A 21,117-nucleotide genomic window follows, 5' to 3' on the forward strand; every position below is an offset into this window, starting at 1 on the left:
TTTTTCTTTCTATACATTACCTTGCAGTGTGTCTCCTACTTTTTTATTCTAGTGGAAACACCTAAGATCAATTTTAAAAGTATTTTTGTTGTTTGCTTCTTTTCTCAGGTTTTCTCAGGTCACACTTTCAGGCGTTTTATATATTGCTTCAGTGACTTGTCAAATTAAAACAAATGCTGGATATCGATATTCCCTCTTCTTTCCATTGTGGCTCTTCCACTTTGCAGGTGGCTGAAGGTGATTATCTTTTACTGTCATGCTGAAAGGGGTTTAGAAGAAACTATGTGCATAAGTTTCTCTTGAGTCCTGTTTTTAGTTTTTAGTCTTTTAGAAAGCTTGTGAGTACCCATTTGTGTCTGTGTCACATCTTGGTTTTGCATATGTACTTTTTAGTGTTTTTATTGTCAAATGTTTTTGTCTTACTAACATGGACGCCCTTTGTTCTGTTTTGCTGCAAAACAAATCTACGTACGGGTACAAATAAAGTCACCTGAACCTGAACCTTATAAGTAACAGCAAAGGTTTCCTAAGCTTGTAAGCTATAGTGTGCAGTTGATCATAACACATCAACAATTAGGTGTTAATGTTTCACTATAACCAAAGCCTTAATTACTTTATACTGGTTCTTATTTTTTAGCCCCACCATGAATATATGATGCTTTTTTTTTTTTTTTTTTTTTTGCTGGAGAAGCAGATGTTTTACTAAACAGGAGACTTGACAGCTGCAATCCTCAACCTTCACAAGTTGGTCTTTATCCAAGAATGGATTGATGGGCATCATCCGACTCTCAGAATAGCATCCTCTGTCCTTGTAGGTGAAATTGAAAGGTGATCCATATCTCCCAGTGATTGCCATTTGTGACCAAGTAAGTCCTCGTGTGGTAGTTGAGCTGAGCTGCCAAATCCAAACAAGCTAGTAGAGATTAGGCTTCTGGAACGTGCCATCGCTTCAGTGTAAAAGACTGAAGGCGAGGCCTCGGCAGGCTTATCGAGTTATTTGGCTTTATTGAGGCTGAAAAAGAATTTGTCAGAGACCCCAAGGTTCTTGATTTAGTGTCTGATTACATCTATTGGTTGCACTCAGATGGTGGCTTCACCCAAATCCTTTTTATTTTCCCCTGGTTATTAGTTGTGGGTGGATAAGCAATAGAAGGACTGCATATCTAGCCCTATTCCCATACTTAAATGTAGTTTCACAGCAGTATTAATATACTCCTTACTCTTCATTAATGCATTAACTTGTTATCATACTTCTCATGCTGTGTTTTGTCACCATGTAGTTTGTTTCCCAGTCCAGGTGTATAATAAAAATTGTTTTTGTATCAGTCTGGCCAGTTATCTGTCTATCTAGATGTCTGGCTGTCTGATATCTGTCATCTATCTATAGACACACACACAAAAACAGTTTTAAAGGTATTTATGTTATTTGTCATGTATGTTTTTTTTTCTTTGATCCCTTTTTTAAATCGCTTCCCATTTGCAGTTTATCACTCCATACATAAACTAAAACTTGTTGGTGTAAAATCTGTGGCTGAAACACAGCCAGATTTTTACTGTTATACTGTTATTTTTTCCATGAGATCAATAAGAATTTATATTCACATAATAAACAAAGGCGTCCTCTTCAATTCTAGCGAAGCGTTTCGTTCTTAGGAGAGCTGGCACAACATGCCGTTTTTGTGGCAAGACGAAGAGGTTTATGCCTCTATGAAACTGGTTTCTGGTCTAGGAGTGTTTTTATTGGTGGATTTTTTTTTTTTTCTTGGATGACTTGCAATTACAACCTGACGGATACATTCCAAGTTACCATTTCAGACAGCCCAAGCCTTTCTGGGAAATTTGAAGGCGCTGAGTAATCTCAACAATCAGCTCATCAGTCAGACCCAGGCAGTGCTGGTCTTATCAACACCGCCTTTCAGAAGCGATAAAATGTCTAGTACAAGGCTGCTTACCGCACCCCATCAGGCCTTTTTCCCCCATGGTTTCAAATTAAATGTCTCTGTCACACTTTTCTTTTTATCAATGACAACACTCATGCAGTTAGAAGGTTTCAGCCATTATAATATTGCACATATATCAGTAAACAAGCAAGAACTGAACCCACTACCTGGGAAGGACTTCTTCTCTCCTCCACATACTCTCATATCTTATCATGTTCTTGTATCTGGCTTAGGAGTCATAATTTGTCTTGGAATCCTTACTTTTGATATTGCGCAAATCAAGATACCACCAGTAGCATGTTGGGTGTAAATCACAACATTAGGGTTAGATGTTAGGGTTACATGAGTCTACATTAGCCCTAGTCGACTTACATGTGCCTGTGTGTGACATGCATTGCAGAGTGAGCCATCTTGAATCAAAAGTGAACAACAAAGAAGCTTAGAGTCTTCTTTTGTCCCACTTCAGGCCTCATTCATACTCCATTAAGTTCTCTTGGAACCGTTCAAGGCTCAAGTGCATAATTGCCCATACCTTGGCAACCCTTAGACATGTAATTTCAGTGTAGTAGCTGGAGGGCTGAGTTTCTGTGGGGACTCAGGTCTGTCATACAGTCTGTGTGAAGCTCACCATATCCATAGCATAATCCCGCCCTTCTCTCTGTCCAGAAAAGAACGAGGTTGATGGAAGTCGAGGGCTGCTTAATGGTAGGAAAGGATGGGGCAACAGCCATGATCACCTTGTGTAAATTGTTTAAAGAAGCGTTCTTAACAAAACTGCCTGGGCTTGGTAGACTTTGTCAGAGGTATTTCAGTCATCATTCAGGAACATGATTTCTTACATCAAGATGATCCTGCTGAAGTCAGGAAAATGTAGTGGTGGGGAAGGAGGTTTAGCATTGGAAAAGGAAACCTGCTCAGTGCTGATATAAAACTGGAGGCGCCATCTCTGTCTACATGGAAACCTGGTGTGTGCGATTCAGTATAATGATCATTTTTATATACTAGCTGTTTTTCATCAGAATCACATTGTTTGCCAAGTGCAATAAATGCCCAGGAATTTGTCCTGGCAGGAATATGTCGATCACATACAGTGACAGAAGTAAATACAGAGAGGTACACATAGTGGAAGGACATCATTAGATCACGGTTGATGTAAAACAATGGAGGACATACAAATCCTCAACAGATACAACAAGCACTAACTGTATGTGCCTTCAGGTGGAATAATCTACCAGATATTACAACTGGTTTCACTACTGGTGGACATATTTCCTGCTTAAGTGGTGCAGTCATGTGTAGATATTACGTAGCTATTACATAACTACATGTCCACTTAGTGTCCATTGTTCTTCACTTATAGTCCAGCAATGTTGGTTTTTTGTCATAAATGCTTTAAAATGCTTAAAAACCAGTGCATATCTCCCCTGCTGTACATTGGCTTGGCTCAGTTTTCACTTCAGTTGGCAAAGCAATAACAATTTGCACCAGAGGTGAACTGAAATCACACAAAGCCACAACACTTTGCAATTATAGTTCTGGCCAAAGATTTCAGTCTAGAAAAATGGTTAGTCCTATGGTTTTCTCTTGTCCCTATTCCACAGCAGCACCCCTGGGGAAAAAATGCATAAAGACCTGGAGAGCTATAAATCACAGGCTTTTATTTCACACTCGCTTTTTTTCCTCTTCACTCTCTTTCAATCTCTGTCTCTTTCACACTATTTCTCATTTTTTAACACCATCTCACAAATTGCCCCTTTCACATGCATAGTGTCTTGGTGCTGTGCTGGTATTGTGCTGCCTTTTGAAGAAAAGGGAGCAAGACACTGAGCCCGCAGTGTAGTCTCAGGGTAGAAGCACCTGTGTCCTTAACAATAACGCTCTAGTGATGTGTAGCCCTGAAGCGATTGTACCAGGTGGAATAAGTTTCTGTTGAATCTCAACCAATACACTGAAACAAATCCCAGCTTCTTCAAAGATGGCATCCCCAGACAGGCACCTCTGCCTCATTGTCAGGTCAAGGAAACGACAATGATTATGGTTAATGGCTTGCACTCTTGTGGTGCTTTGCTTTAGGGCTTCAAAGCACTTTACATTATTGAGAACAAATCACCTCATCCATCACTTATGTGGGGCTTTCAGCCATTTGTGCTGGTGGGGACGAGGATCCTCATTTGTAAAAGACACACTGGACCCAGGACCTGGAATTGCACCAAGATCAACATGTTACATGTGTTTTTTCAAATTTCAATTATATATCAGTAGAAGAAACTACTGTCATAATCTAAAGTATGCGGGCTGGGTAATTTTGTTTTTGTTTTCAAATTATTTATGGTTGTAAGATGGATAAGATGAGGTCAGTATGCCCTGGTCCTCAACTCTCTAGTTTCACGGTGACATCTAGTGCCTCTCACTCTCTTTTTGTCTTTCTTGGTCTCTCTCTCCGTCTCTGTTCAGGACTCCAGAGCAGTGTCCCAGTGTTGTGTCCCTCCTCTCAGAGAGCTACAACCCCCATGTGCGCTGTGGAGCCGCTATGGCTCTTGGCATCTGCTGCGCTGGGACGGGCAACAAGGTAGGCACCTCCCCCAATTCCTTTGACTATAAAGAAGCAGTCATGTCTCATCTTTACACTTTTATTCCGCAGATTTTACACAACGCTGAGCTTTATCATCCAAACTGTATGGTCACTCTGTACAGCCATATGTATAACATCTGCGCTGTTTCAAGTGAATCAACCTGTGACAGTAGTATTTTGTTCTTTTTTTTGCCAGTGATCTAAGCTCTGAGATACTGTGAATAACAGAGTTCCTATGTAATGCATTGTTTTCACACAATATGACCCCTTATTCATAGCTGGAATTAATACTACTCATAGGGTTGTGTTTGGGAAAAGCTTAGATAGCATATGTTTTTCCAACCGCAATGACAACATTGGTCGTGCTGTCCTCATTTATCCTCTGCACAAGGTCTCTTGGGGTGATATGTGCGTCACTGATGCTAAGATGATCTGTGCCTCACACAAGGTTTCCTTAAGACAGCCAATTGATGTTTCTTCTGTAAAGCGTATCTTAGGTGAGCAAGAATAGATCCGCCTCCTGGAGCCTCCACAGAGGTTGCTGAGCAGCAGTTGTTGCTTTCTCTTGTCAAAACTAACAATGCTAGTGGAACAAATGCTATGTGGCGAAGCTTGTTTGTGAAACGGACATTCTGCCCCAGATCAATATTGCATGGGGCTTTTATATTATTATAGCATTAATAAAACAAAAAATAGGATCAACATGGGCAAGCTGAGCTAATTGTGGGGAAAGTCAGATGACATTTGCTAGTTAAATGGTCCAAATTAGCCCTACTCTGTCATCAAGGTGGGGCTTATTTCAGCCAAAGAAGAAAGTGAAGGAGACAGAAGTAGCAGATGCTGCCAAAGTTGTCTTAACTGTGGACTGATCACTCTCAGGTGGCACAGCTCAAGCAGAGTCAGGGCTCATTGCACCCTGAGCCTTGGCACACCAGAGAGAGAATTTTTTGGCCCCCGATCAGGCCAAGCCAGGCTCAGGAGGCGATCAGCTCCAAATCTCCACAGCACACTTTTCCACACCCAGACCACATTAGGCCCATCAGGGAGAGTGATGATGTTGTGGCGAGAGAAGTGGGTCACCTATTAGGAGCGCATTCCTCTGCCATCATTTATACACCTGGGATATATTTGTGAGACTGGTGCTCCTTCTCTGTTTTGTTGTATGCTTAAAGGAAAAAAAAAACTGCAGAGGATGGCTGTTTTGCTCCCACTACCACTTTGTTTTTCTGTGCTGATTTTGCACCATCATGAACATCGCCAAGTATAACTCCACCTTGTTTGGTGCACTGGATGGAAAATATGTTCGAGTCTTACTATTAAACAAACGATATGCGGCCTCATGTGAACCCTTTATTTATGTATCAAAACACTGTCAACTGATACAGTTTTACAAATATGTATTAAACTGGAAAATGGGGCATGTTAATGTGTCTTCTACCATTTTCCATTTGTTTATAGAAGGTTCTAGCCAGCCATTCTAAGAAGTGAATAACTCTAAATTGACATAGCACAAGCCCTCACAAACCCTCTCATCACCAGACATAAAGTAAGGATGTGTAGGGTACCCATAGCTAGCTCGAACCTGCCCTGCTGATTGGGTCTGACAGTAAATACCTTCAAGCAACCCCCCGGCAACCAATCAGGAACAGGATGTGGTTGACTGGTGTTGGCTTAGCGCTCAGACGTATCGCCCTGGTACACGGCTGCCTCGACCAACTTAGCCGAGAGCGCTGGTGAAACATGGTTTATTTTACCTCCCGTGTCATCATCCTTGTTTGTTTCTATTTCCTTGGCGGAGCTGATGCCTCCCTCTGCGGGCCTGGTGGTGTGGGTTACAGTCATTACTGCACAGCCGCCAAGAACAAAACGGAGCGGAGAAATTGGAAGAAGAGGAAAGAGGTGGTTCTCGCTCGCCTCACCATTCGCAGTGACCCTGGGAGCAAACTGAACACTGCTTGGCTCTGGAAGATAATTCTGCACATCCGACTAAACCAGAGAAGACAGCCCCGCGGTGGTGCCACTTTACACTTTGTAGGGACGGAGATCACTTACCCGCCCTCCTCTTACAAGTCTTTTTCCAACCGATGACCCATTGAGAGAACTTTTTTTGTACTGTGGATAAAGTCTGCCTGTTTTTCGTCTCGCTGCCTATTTAAATTGCTTCTTCAAGCCAGCATTGTTTCTCGCTAAGCACCTCCGATAAAGATCTGACACAACTGCATGCCCTGTGCTTCACCACTGACATGTCGGAGAACTCTGCCCAGTCTGCCTTGGAATCTAAATCTCGGTGCCAAGTGGCTAGCGTGACCCCCACCCACCTCTGCCAGTGCTTTAGTCCTAATTCCCAGCAAAGCTTTCATCTAAACACTGCAGAGAGTACTTTGAGCAGTCCTGAGAGAGTATTGTGTTTATCCCCCTCACCTTCAAGAGGCTTCTGCCCATCCTTCAAATTCATAGAGGGATAATCTGCTTAACTACTTAGTCCTTGCTTGCATCCAAGAGCTTACTTTTTCACTCCAAATAATTTGAATATAATGAGATATTCAGTTATTTAATTTGGCATTACATGTCCTTGTGAGCTTTGTAGATTACCATGTGAATACCCTTGTATGCAGCAACATTTTTAACTTGTCTCTCCACCTTCCCTCCACAGGAGGCCATCAACCTGCTGGAGCCTATGACCAACGACCCAGTGAACTATGTGAGACAGGGTGCCCTCATCGCCTCCGCCCTCATCATGATACAGCAAACTGAAGTCACCTGCCCTAAAGTAGGCACAGTGGTTATGTGACTCGTTTTATTTTCTTTTATTCATGTGGACCTTTTGTAAATGCTTGTGTGATTGCTCCTCATTTCTTATTCATGGCATCTCATTTATGGCAGTGAACTGGCTAGCTCAAAGTTTTGGGTCTAGATTCAACCTATAAAACAATGTAGGTATTTCCATTTAAATGTGAAGTAGCTTCTAAAGAGGTGTAGTGTCCGTTCCTGTAATAGCATGTGTTTTATCTTATAACAACATGAATCGTTGACTCTTGAAAAGGATGCCTCACCCCCCAGTGCATTAGCTCAGTAAAGATAAAAAGAGGAAAGAGAAGGCAAAGGGGCGGAAAACTTGACTGAAAGCAGAAAGCAGCCGAGAACTCTGAAGACATCATGAAAGAAATTCATGTCCTGGAGCAGAGGAGCATGACTAGAACAACTGCACACACTCCTCCTCAGCGCACCACACTCTGTCATTGACAGTTAAGAAATGCCAGACACATTATAAAAGATGTCTCATCTGCACAGCAGCAGTCCTGTAAGCTTAAAGCGGTATGTGAGATTGTGCAAGAGGCACTTTTTTCAAACAGTGGAACATCAAGAGGTATTACACCCATGACTGTGTTTATTTCAAAGCCCCAGTCTGTGTAATTTCCAGCTTGACCTTGTCAGTTGTACACAGCACTCTTAATGTAGGTGTTAATGAGAGTGGCATGGCCAAGACATGTACATGGCATTATGGGCACAAATTCCTGTTTGTTTACACATTGCTGCATTGCTGCCAACTGCGTGGCACCTGGACTTTTTCCTTTTTATTTTCATGTCATACACATGCAGCATGTGTATTTAAAATACATAAATATGTTTTTGCTTTTTTTTTTTTTTTGAGATTGAAAGAATGTCAGCTTGTAGCCATCTAACCATAGTTTTGATAACAGTATCATACATTTAATAATACATACACTGGCTTGTGTCAATAAAACAAGCTAATGCTAACTTCCCACTTTTAAGCAATCAGGCATTGTAAGCATAGCTGGCCAGGCTCCTGCACAGCCGCCCCGTGCTTGATCATCAGTAATATCTGTGATAGACAAAACTTAGTAACGTCTTCTCACCATTAAACCAATGTTTTCAACCTCTTTAGGTTAATAAAGAAAAATACAGATACCTCTAGCTTAATGTCATTTAAGTGCATGTCTTGATGAGTGTGTTACAGTGACTCAGAGTTAGCGTTTTCCTAATGTGTAAAAGAAAAAAAAAGCCAGGCACAGTTATGATAGATGTCCATGGAAAACATCCAGTTTTTGGTCTGCATGAAGCTTTTTGGTACATTTTGACACTTATGCATTGAATTCAAGATTCACTTGGCTAGATACAGAAGATTTAGCACACAGATTGTTGGCTGCATTTTACTGTAATTAATTTTTAACTTGTACACGTGGAAAGACGACAGTAGTGACTGAACGGTGTTCCATATCACGGATCATGACTCTTCTCTCCGTGCATTGTTCTAGGTGAACCAGTTCAGACAGCTTTACTCCAAGGTGATCAACGACAAACATGATGACGTCATGGCAAAGTTTGGCGCCATCCTGGCACAGGGCATCCTGGATGCAGGTCAGTTTCCAGACAGAGGAGGGAAAGACAGCTCATTACCTGTTTATACAGTAGCCTTGCATGGTGGTTAGAGATACATCCCATAACCGGAAACACAGCGCTTTGGCAGGATGGACCCGTTGCCTACTGAGGAGATCAAGGTGTCACTGGGCAAGACATCGATCCTTTAATTGTTCTCAGCTGCCACTCCTTCCTCTGCCTGCAAGTCTTTCTTTCCCAGGGTGAGGACACTGATTCCTAATTGCACAGAGTGTAGTGTAAGTGAGGGTCGGTGTCTCGGAGTGTTCCTTCAAATGATTTGAGTTCTTTTACACTCAAGCAAACACAAAGCACCTCTCTCCAGTTGGCCACCCGTGCACTGTGTCTCTGGAATAGATCATGCTAAGGTGCATTAGCGCCTGGCGGTCCTTGCTTGGCTCCGGCCCGCTCTCAGCCATATGGCTCAGTTGGCTTCCCCCCTGGTGATTACTGTTTGTCTGATAGCCTCTGTGTTTGTGTGTCTATGCTGGTGTTTGTGGACATGAGCATTCAGCGTGTTTTTGTGTGTGTGAGGTCCCATGGAGCTGCACATCATCACATGGGGAGCCACAAACACACACACACACACACACACACACACACACACACACACACACAGAAAGAGAGAGAGCGAAAAAATCACGCAAATGCACACGTATACACATTCCCTAAATGCAGGTGGAAGCAGAAACCCTTTCTCTCACACTAACATAGACGCCTGTGTGTGCAGCCAGAGAGAAACCAGCAATCCACTCTCGTCTGTTTACACTCTGCTGTCCAAATACACTATCAGGTGTTGCAATTTACCCAAAGTAGAACCTATAAAGTATTTGTACTTTTAACCAAATAAGTAAGGGTGTCTGCTTTTGGCATGTCGTGACCAATGAAAGCTTTTTTTTCCCCTCTCCCAGCCCCTCCCGCAGCGTGATATTTGTACGTAATTTGGCTCTGGACAGATCAGCCAGCTTGATGACAGCCGGGCTGTAAATCTGATATCGTATCCTATCGTTAACCCTGACAAGCTCCGGCCTAGATGCCAAGACAACCCGGCAACTCCTCATTGTGTATACTCAGACCCACACGCTCACACCCTACATCTTTTATTTCACCGTCCAGACAAGATCTGACCACCAGTTTCATGGAGCAGACCATGGGTTTCCCTCCCTCTCCCCCTCTCCTCCTCCTGTCCTCCAGCTCTCGAACACACACCGGGGTCCTGGTTGTCGGCTCCGTGTGGAGACGAGTTTTTCCTCTTTGAATGTCAGACATGAACATGCCCGCGCAGTGTAAATGTATTAGTGTTTGGGTTCTGCTAAGTGGTTACGGATTTTTGAGGTGCAGGGATAATTGTATTTAATGTGACAGGCGGAAACATTTAGAGCGCAGTTTCATGATCTCTGCTGCTCATTACCCAGGATTTCGACCCAGAAGTCAGCCCCTCTCTCTTTCTCTCTCTGTCACGCTCTTATTATCCATCTCTGTGTTTCTTTTTCTTCTACATGCTTGCTCCCCATTTCCAGTTAGACGTTCTCTCATTCATTCATATGCTGCATGAGTTAATTCTTTTTTTTTTCTGGAATATTTTTTCCCATAAAATTTTTCTATCAGTTGTTTCAAGAAAATGCTGCACTTTGCTTTGGTTCTACAGCGATTTGGTGCTTTCGTCTTTTTAAACCACCACAACAAGTGGGCTGGTTGTTAATGTAGTCACATAACACTTTAAAGGAATCCCTGATACATCTCCACCTCCGTCACCAATTCCATTGAGTGATAATGGCCTGCTAAACTAATTCCACTGCAACTGTGAACGTGTAAACGGCAAAGAGTAATGCTGCGCTTGGACAGTGCACAGGAGCACAGTGCATCGCTCCATCTGGTTACAAGGCACAAGTTGCTGTGAACTTGAACTTGAGCTGATATGTTTAAGGCCCTCTTTATCAGATCCTGACGATTTTGACTGTTTTTAGATTACACTGAAGTGGCATCGATAAGTGTAGTGTTTCAATATGATTTACCATAGGGCTCCCAAGCCAGAGAATGATGGGCATTACAATGGACCATTGCCTCAGTTGTTTGCCAGTGTGATCACCACCTAAGAGTTGGCAAAAACAGTTAGGGGGATAACCCACCAGTAAAGTGCTCTCAACCTCTTCTCAAGTTTTTAAGAGACTCCCAAGTACCCAGTTGTGGTGCAGCTAGCAGACTGCGTGACTCATCCTCGCCGTCAGTAAAGCCATTAGATTGGGATGGTTTAAATACTGGTTCAGATATCAAGATGAAGTATCAAATGATCCCCATTTATAAATCATTTCCCTGACCTCAGAATGGAAAAGTGGGTGCAAAGCTAGGAAATGACAAGTGATTTAACTGCTATTGTCTGTGCTGATTTGATGCTGGAATTGTTTCCTTAGGATTTAGACATTGCTCTTGCCTGGAAGGGCTACTCCCTAGTAATATGCTATTTTCATGAGATGCTTCTCTTTTTTTCCCCCCATAGAAATGTCAGATTTAACTTAGTTGCCTTCTCATCCCACTTCCTCTGCCCTCCCTCCTTTCTGCAGAGCCTCCCCTCTGTTGGTCCCAAAAAGGCTGGGGAAGCTCTGTTATTCTTTTGTACCACTCCAAAGCCCGCCCAGCCCTTGACCCAGATCTCCTCGCCCTCCCTTCAATCAGCCCCTCTGACACACAAACACACTGACACACATAAACTAACTTGCCATTTGCTGTATGTTTTTATCCAAACTGAGTTACAGTCAAACAAAGGCATATTTTAAGCATGTGTTGTTGAGTTTTCTGTCCTGTAGACTTGGTAAGCCACCAGATCACAAAGTAATAACTATAGCCTAGGACAATGATCTAATGATCTGTTTACCTCTAGCTCCCTGTTATTACTGTAAGAGGAATGATGACAGACAGATCTAAGCTGAGATAGTAGGCGGCTTCTCATGAAAATTTCTTTTGCATCCTATAGCTACAGCTCATCCATCAAATAAGATGGATGTGCTACATTTTACAACAAAAGAAGATTAATTCAGCATATTTATTTTTCCCCACTGATCAAGAATGCATTTGTCACCTAAAATCAAAGAAAGACATAAAAACATACAGCAAGTAAATCTGAAATTTCAGTCACGGTAACCACTCTGCTAACATTTTTGTAAGACTCTGCTCTCCAGGTGATTTGTTACCCACCAAAGTGCCTAGTGGAGTGGACAACCAATTAATTATTGGAAAAAGGCAATATGCTTTCTGTACCACTCCTGATTGATGATGATTAAACTATGGATGTAAATAAATACAATAAATGGGCAAATGTTGTTGCTTTCTTGGCCCACCAGCCCAAGAAGCAGCTAAGTTATAATTATCTCTATAACAGGCTCTGGGAGCAGCTGACATGTCATCAACAGATCAGTTGTTTAATCTCCTTTGTGTAGCTCACATCTAATTAATAGATTTTACTGTTTAATTATGGCTAAACGGAAAACAGGAAGCTGTAGACAATGGCTCCCTGTGTTTGACAGATGGCAGGCCAGCGAGTTGAATCCAGACCTTTGATAAAAAAGGAGATTGGACTGGTTTAGGCCAAGAGTGACCGTGTCAAGGTGGTGATCACCCTGGTTCCTACCCTCGTTCACCTCCCACTCCATCCATGACTCTCCCTCTTTAAGTTCATCTGAGTTTGATTAGCAGCTGTGTGCCCAGCTATTGTTTTAACTGTATGATTAGAGAAAGAGAGGATGTAGTGAGGAGGGAGTCCATCCCTAAACTGGAAGGCTCAGATTCAACTCCTATCAGTGAGCATCCACCCTGCTGAAGACATTAAATCCCTACCAGCTTCCTGCTCTGTAGCTGAGCCTGACAAGTGAGAGCAAGCCAAGGGAAAAGGGAGTTCTCCTCCGGTGATTAAGTATCACAGAGTACAGAAAGCACAGCCATCTTTTCCCGAGTCTGCAATTTTTTTTTGTGTCATTTTTCAGGTTAGTCCTATTAAATTATTTTATTATATGTGTTTGTAGCAGTGGTTTCTCCACCACTCATGTGACCCTAAATCATATGGCATACGGAGGAGCATGTTTTCTACTGATAGTGAAAGTGGCCTCCGCTGAGAAGCTGTACGTAGCTGTGAGGTTTGCTAAGCATGCGCGCTTCTTTTCAACTCTGCCGAGCTTCACATTCACACGGCGCCACACTGTCACACCTCGGAGCTGCTCAATACAAGCTGCTGCACCTCCACCAGACCAGTGCCTCAGTCTGGGAAACAGTAGCTGTAGCTCAGCAATAGATGTCGAGCTCAAGGGTTGTTCTGCTTGTCTGCAAAAATCAGGGAAAGTATTTGAAGAATTACCAGATTTTTGAAAAGTTTATTACTCAGTCTGAAAAAGTAAAATTGTTATTTGCCAAAATAAGTGATATATTTTTTATACCTATCCATTTTCTTTGGTAATGTAAAGGGATGAACAGGTTTAGCATTACCTTGTGATCTGTCCAGTTTCTTTTACAACGGATCAGATGCTTAACTGATGAAGTAACTTTAAGTAATAGATGGAAACATAGATTAAGATGCAGCCGCTTTGAATGTGGTGTAACAGGCAGCCAGTCAAGAGCCATGTTTTGCTTTCATTTGATTGGGTCCTGATGGGTCCAAATTTATAAAACAGGCATTAAAACTCAAATGTTAGCACCCTGTAGTGGGTAGCTTGTATCGACCCCATGTTTAAGTCCTTCGAAAAAAACATCTGTAAAAAGCCTGGACATTGAAAATGTGAAACAACGATATTGCACTGATGGCCTCTGACCAACATCGTGTGTCCCATAACAGTGAAACCTTCCCTGACCCCCTTTTTGCTCCTCTGTGGTCTAGGTGGACGCAACGTGACCATCTCTCTGCAGTCCAGGACGGGCCACACCCACATGCCCTCAGTGGTGGGCCTTCTGGTCTTCACCCAGTTCTGGTTCTGGTTCCCTCTCTCCCACTTCCTGTCGCTGGCCTTCACACCCACCGCCATAATCGGCCTCAACAAGGACCTCAAGGTACGGACACATCTGGACTGGACGTTGTCTCTCACAGCAAGGTTCTTACACAGGTCTAAGAACAAAATGTGACCAAAAAAAAAAAAATTCAGTCTTGATATACAGTACTACATACACACTGTTATAATTAATGTTGTGAAGTCTAATCTTCTGCTATAGTGTTTTGGCACAGTTGACAGCCACATTTATCCAGTTAATTTGGGATGCAGCAGCCTCTGAGGTTGTTGGTGGTTGTCTGCCTTGGTACCAAGTGTGTTGATAACAGTGAGCATGCCAGTCAAAACATTAATTGGGAATCAACTCTTTTTCTGCCCCCGAATCAGTAGCACCTGATACTAGGGGCACATACACACATTTTGCTGCATTATATATTCCCAGCCCTAAGTAACTGTAGGGATGATAACTGTGTAAAAACACTAAGGGACTGAGTGGAGAAGGGATGTTGCAGAGGGCTTTGGGACAGCAGTGCCTAAAGGAGGCATGGCCAGCCAACACCTGCTTCCACACACCGCCCCGACCTTCAGAGGCTACATCTTACCGCCAAAAAAGTCCTTTTTAGAAACAGACTAGCAGCTTCCAGGCAATTTTAAATGTCCAAGAGAAATCACTGCAACCAACGCAGCCAGTGAGCTGTTTCAGTGCCTTGCTGCTCTCTCAGTCCGCCTGTGTGCCGCAGTGAAACAGGTTGAGTTATGAGGTGATATAAATTGTAAAGGCCCTCGTGGTCATTTACTGTGTTGCAGTGCTGCTTTGTTTTACTGCTAGTTTCAGTGCACTGAAAAGAGAACACACTAAACAAAAAGCATCTTTTGCTGCTATAGCTGGCGATTTTTTTTTTAAACTTCTATCCAGGAAAACTTAACAGTGCACAGATGTTTTGTCAGCAAACACATTCTTCTAATATTTGCGACTGAGAAGTTTCTCTAGAGCAAGTTGCCACATTTTCAGTTTTCCTGACCTTCTACTTGGTTCTGGTCCAAATTGTCCTGAAAGTTTTTTTTTTTTTTTTTTTTTTTTTTTTTTTGCATCTTGTTGTGTCCTTGTCACACCTGTTCCGGTTAAGAACCACACTTCTCCATGCTAGCTCTGTTCAGGTAGATGGGCTCGTACTCCTTAAAGCCCTTAACTGGATCAGATATGCAAGAGTAGAGCTGGAACAAAATTCAGGCAGGAACAGGGTCACTTGAGGACTGGGCTGGCATAGAGAACTCTGTCTGATGTGAAAATCCCATGCGTCAGCTGCACATAGGTTTCATCAGGTCTCTGCAGAAGCTTTTTAATACCATTAAAATTCACACCAGTGCACATGACATCTTTGCCAGGTCAGTTTTAGTGACACAGTCAGCCTGATACATGCTGATCTCTTTTCTGTCTTTGTATGGGAGAGAATATCACCTTAAATATAGAAATTTGATATTGGCAGTTTGGCAGTACATACATATATAATAAAGGACACTGACCACTGGTTCTGTAATCTTGTGGCCTGCCTTGTGGCAAGCAACTTTTTAGTTGCCAAGAAAATCTTAAAAAAAAAAAAAAAAAAATAGCAGTTCATGGTTGTTTCTAATGGAATAATATATATCAGTAATCTAATAATATATATTCAAGGTTAGTACTGGCTTGGTCAGTCCCCTCAGAGCTGGACCAGACAAGCAGTTCAGACCCTATTTGAAGTAATTTGACATCCTCAGAGGAGTTACATGAACTGATGATATTTACTGATTGATTGATGTCTCTGTCTCCCCGCTCAGATGCCCAAGGTGCAGTATCGCTCCAACTGTAAGCCCTCCACTTTTGCCTACCCACCAGCCCTGGAGGTGCCCAAGGAGAAAGAGAAGGAGAAGGTGAGAACTGAGGCTCCGCACAGATCAACACACTGTTTTGATTTCCTTAATCTGCCTGTTTCAGGGAGTGGAAGCCGGCCTCTCCTCACACTGTTTTGGGAATAATGTGCAGTGGTCCATCCGAGGCTTTCATCTTGTTCTCACCCCTTGTGTTTATTATGTTAGCACCCTAGTTTATCTTCTCCACTGGTACATTTCACAATCCTCAGTGCACTCGGAGAATGTAATGAAGGAGCAAGCATTTGACCGTGGTTATTTTGTGGTTGACTACTTTTCATACACGTTAAGAAATGTTTTCAGAGGGCCCGAGTGCGTATGGTGTTGTTTTACATCATCATCTCTCTGTGTGTGGCAGGTATCCACTGCCGTTCTTTCAATCACAGCCAAAGCCAAGAAGAAGGAGAAGGAAAAGAAGGAGAAGGAGGAGGAGAAGATGGAAGTGGTGAGTGGAAATACCCAACATTCAAACATCCCTTTCTCATCGGACGATCCATTTTAATTTTTTGTGTGACATTGAATCCATATTAAAAGGTGTCTGAAATGCAACAATCATCGAGAGTGCATAAATAGATGTTTGAAGCATGAAAAGTTGATAGCAGAGAATTGAGTCGGAGGATGGTCTGATATTCATACTGACCAGTCGTTGCCACTCCATTAGCCTGTTCACTCTGAAACTGCCCTTATGTTGGTCATTTTCTGGTTCCCTCTTCCCACACACTCCTTCTTGCTACTCTGTTGCCATCACTCTTCCCTTTCCATTTACATGCAGGCAGCACATAGAGCCCTCTTCACTGTCTCAGACAGGCTGAGGGCAAGTGAGTACACCAAAGAAGTTAATTACAACACTTCATCACAAAATAACATCTGCAATGCATTGAGCATCACACACATCTAGATATGTCAGTGTACGAGTAGCCAGGGATTGATTTTTTTTTCTTTTAAAGACAAACACTCATAACTCAGTCACTCACAGTCTCTTGCTCTGAAACACACTCACTCACCCGCATACTCGCTTTCTTTCTCTCAATGTCTTTCTTAATCTCTCCGACTTACTCGTACACACACACACACACACGCTCCCTGTTTTGCCACACTAATACCCACTCTTCACCAACAGGCGCTGTCAGCCCGGGGTCAGCGTAGCTTAAGCTTTCAGTGGGTTTGTTGGAGGTGGTAGCAGCAGATTTGGCTCCACCGTGGCCGTGCCTCAGTGCCAGCGCTGAGAGATGAGCCTGGACGTGCCCGGCCTGCTGGGGGTCCATGAGTTCAGATCTCTCTGGTTGACGTTTTATAGCCAGCTTGGGCGACTTCAGACTTTGGTTTCACTGTAATTTGCAATAAGCGGTTTAGTTTGATTGTTTGATTTTGTCCTTAATCGTTCTTAAATAACAATGTGTGTGAGATACGGTGAACTTTAACCACCACTCTGGGGACTGCCAGCGTATCTACAGACCCAACAAGTCCAGCAATGAAGCGTCCCATAAAGAGGGATCTGGAGGAGAAAGGGAAGAGAGGATGGACAGCATGATAGTGCTTCAGACTCCAGACGATGATGTAGTTGGCTCTTTGTGGAACTCCAAAAACTTGTATTTCTTTACTACTGGCTCCCTTGGCGCCTCTTGTCCTTCAGCTCTTTTATTTATTGCCCATCGACTATCTCCAATGTCCACCCAATAGCCCAACAAATCACTTGCCACCAAGGGCAGGAAAGAGTGGGAAAGGAGTGTACAAAACAGGGAAGCAGTGTTTATTACTCGCAGTTTCTCAGGTTTACTTACCTACTTGAACATGTATACTACAAACGTTTTTGTTTTTTGTTTTTTTCTATTGTGATGTTAGACAAGTGAAATGTGAGTATTTTTTGCTCCTTGTCTTGACAATTTGGGGTATGTATACTTTTTCACATTTTTTTTGGATAGGCTCATTGGATTTTGGGTTGAGCACTCCATTCAGAATCCAGTTGCAGCATGAATCTCAAATTTTAATTGAAAAATACAAAAAATTTTTAAACAATAACAAAGACTGAGGAAGAGCAGTTAAAGATGAATTTGATCGCTGAAACCAAACGGAATCAAAAACACAAGTGTACGAATCGTGCTTAAATGACATGTACAGCACGTTCAGTGACTCAGAGCGGCCCTGATGCGCAAAATGCTGATTGTGTGTGTGTGTGTTTGTGTAATGTGTCAGGAGGTCCAGGAAGCTGAAAAGGAGAAGAAGGATGAGGAGAAGGACAAAGAGAAGAAGAAGGAGCCGGAGCCCAACTTCCAGCTCCTGGAGAACCCGGCCAGAGTGATGCCCGCCCAGCTCAAAGTGCTCACCATGCCAGAGACCTGCCGCTACCAGCCCTTCAAACCGGTACCAGCAGCCCCGTCTGTCTGTCTGTCTGTCTGTCTCTTAGGTCACAATCATTTATGCCGAGATCCTTCCAAATAAAATATTAGAGTGTTGTACGTAGTGACAAAACTGAAACAAAATTCATCTCAAATAATTAGATCAGAAAACCTGTTGCAGTTTGTGTATTTTGTGGATTGTGTGTACGTAAATACTTTTTTGCAGTGAGAGTTTTCTCAGAGTAATTTGGTCTCGGTGTGATTGTAATTAAAACAAAGTCAAAATATAAATGAGTAAGAGAAATACTAGAGCAAATTGAACAAATCAAACAATAATTGTATGGCAGTATAGCACTGTATAGCAGCTTCTTCATTCATTCATTCAAATGAAAAATTCCTAAAACACTTGGAAAAAAACAAACAAACAAAGGGAAGAAAAACTGTATAGGATGTATGTCTGGGTCCATTTTTAGTTTGTGCTGAAAATAACTGGCCAAACGCATGACGTCACACTGAAATTCAGCTAAATCTGTTCAGCTGTATATCTTAAACATGAACGGTAAACATCAGTTTTTGCTGTTTTAGACTCACCGTTACACAGTGACGTTCAGCAGTTGTTCAGGGAGAAATCCATCACTGAAGAGCAAGAAATGCCAATTTTTCCACCAGCAGTAGCCTCATTAGACCAGAATGCAATGCAGCCACAGACATGTAGCATTTTAAGGGCCTTGACTCACTTTTTCTCAACTGGGGGAAAAAAAAAAAAAAACTTTCACTGGTGCTTTTACAATCACGATTGCTTGAGCTCTCCTCCCCTACACATATAAGCCACAGCTGATTACAACAAGTTCAAGTGTTTCCTCTGAGTTTTATTGAAAGTCTCCATGGAACATTTTTATAGGAGATAATAGATGAGGCAGGATGAAGTAAACGGGGTTCCCCAAAAACCATCACAGATCGATAGTATCTTAACAGTGTAAGAGCTTGCAGGAGTGGATTTTTTTTCCCCTTTTAAGATAAAACTTGAAATCAGGATTCAGCGTCTTGGTTTGTTTTGGCCTCTGTCAGATCTACAGCTCCTCCTCTGTCAGTGCAGAAAGAGCCGCGCTCTGCAGGCCCATAAATCAGGCGACCCCTGTCCCGCTGTAAATGTCGACAGGTTTTACGCAGTAAATAGGAGGATGTGCAGTCACCCAATACGCAATGACTCCAGTCCTATAAAGAGCAGGCACTGCACGCTAAGTTTAGAGTATTGCATCTCACTGGATCAGGTACCAGTGTGATGTGCTTGCATCCTTATAATGAAGAGGGCTGGGAAAAATGTGAAGTTCCAACCTGTTATTCATTGGGACTAAAACCAGTTGCTTTACCTTCAATAAAAAAAAAAAAAAAAGTCTTTGTGGTTGTGACAAATCTCCCCTTGTCACTGTCATGCCTTGCTCGGCATTAAAATGCTCTCTTCCTTTTAGCGTGGTGTGTTGCCTCCTCTCCGCCTGGCCACTGTAGTTTAACCAGCCTTCACGCCTCCAAGAGCTCTGTTCAGTTTTTCCAGCGGTTGCATAAGCACCTCAAGCCCCACGTTGAGAGCGGAGAGAGCGAGATCTAAACGGTCGCCACTTGTTCCATCGACGCAGCCAGTCCCCTCAACGCTGTCGCTGATGATTGTCCCTGTCTGTCACCAGCTGCACACAGGCGGCATCATCATCATGAAGGACACCAGCGAGGAAGAGGAGGAGCTGGTGGAGCCCGTCTCAGCTCACGGCCCCAAGATCGAGGAGGAGGAGCAGGAGCCGGAGCCCCCCGAGCCCTTTGAGTACATTGATGAGTAGACACGCTTCCACCACTCAGGTACGTCAAGCCCCAACACCACAGACATCCATCCTAAGCCTTATTATGGGTTCACACTACAAACAACTGCAGAGACAAATGCCCAATAAAATGGCAGGCAGACTCGTATTCTGACAGGCGCAGGTGCTTTCCACTTGATTTTGATTTTCAGCTTCAGACAAGCTAACTGGCCTCCAGGTGGTGGGGTAATCACACCGGGTGGTACAGCGCACGTCTGCGATGTTGTTCCCGAGTCTAACCTAGTTTCAGGGGTCACCAGCCGAGGAATGTAAACACTCCTGCCATCTGCAAACAGCAGCTCGCAGGCCGAGCCTTCTCGCGGCTCTTGCCAGTGAGGCCGGGTGCTTAATGATTACTGGCCCGTTGTTGTTTGTCTTGGTTTGGCTGCCGCCCGCCCCGCGCGTGTGACGAGACAGATGAGGTGTCAACGGCCAAATTAGGGCTTCTTTACACAGTATGTCATCCCTTTATGAGGCTCAAGTGCGGGGCGACAAATTAAACGGCTTTAGCGATCGTTCCAAGTTTTTGATGAAATTCCACCCGCTCTGCAAAGTTACCTGCACGAGCTTTAAGGTCATGTTCACTACTGAAGAGTTAAGCGTCACAGAATTAACTCAGTGTGATGATTTCAGGATTTGCACTTGAAGACTTTTTCTTGATTTAAAATATCCTCTGTGTGTATGTGTGTTTTTTGCTTGTTGAGTCCTTCAGCTCTAACCAGCGTGTTCTTGCACTCCTCAGGTGGCGTCAGAAGAACTGAGAGCCCAGCATGTTTAACCCCCCGTGTGTCCCCTCTGTGTATCCATCCACCTCCCTCGATCACTTCCTCTTTTACACGTTCCTTCCCTGTCCTGGCCCCTCTTTTGTCAGACAGGGAATGTTTTACATTCTCTTGTTAAATGCTATAATTTTCTGTCCGTACAATAAAAAAAGATATATATATATATATTGGAGATCGGAGTGTGTGTTTATTTTAGTGGCTATATTTCACTAGGTGTGCGCAGAGGAATCTTTCTAATCCCATACATTTAGAGCAGTTTACATTTTCAGCACTTAGAGCAGCAGCTGTAGTCCACCCAGCACCTCTGAACAGTAGGTTATTTATACTACAAGTCTGCAGGGAAACACTGTACAACACTGGATGGATGGCA

At 43.1% G+C, this 21,117-nt stretch overlaps 1 protein-coding gene across 1 annotated transcript in view; it reads left to right on the plus strand.

Moving 5' to 3' along the window:
• Positions 1-20,914, plus strand: part of psmd1 (proteasome 26S subunit, non-ATPase 1) — a 44,286-nt gene extending 23,372 nt beyond the window's left edge. Inside the window, exons 17-25 of the mRNA XM_030049285.1 lie at positions 4,395-4,509; positions 7,166-7,282; positions 8,790-8,892; positions 13,772-13,941; positions 15,693-15,785; positions 16,141-16,227; positions 17,976-18,143; positions 19,801-19,966; positions 20,708-20,914. Coding sequence (XP_029905145.1) covers positions 4,395-4,509; positions 7,166-7,282; positions 8,790-8,892; positions 13,772-13,941; positions 15,693-15,785; positions 16,141-16,227; positions 17,976-18,143; positions 19,801-19,947 — 1,000 coding nt within the window. The 3' untranslated portion in view covers positions 19,948-19,966; positions 20,708-20,914. The remainder of the gene's footprint in view (positions 1-4,394; positions 4,510-7,165; positions 7,283-8,789; positions 8,893-13,771; positions 13,942-15,692; positions 15,786-16,140; positions 16,228-17,975; positions 18,144-19,800; positions 19,967-20,707) is intronic.
• The last annotated feature ends 203 nt before the right edge of the window (positions 20,915-21,117 follow it).

This window comes from Myripristis murdjan, chromosome 4 (assembly GCF_902150065.1).
Source record: "Myripristis murdjan chromosome 4, fMyrMur1.1, whole genome shotgun sequence".
NCBI classification, from domain to species: domain Eukaryota; kingdom Metazoa; phylum Chordata; class Actinopteri; order Holocentriformes; family Holocentridae; genus Myripristis; species Myripristis murdjan.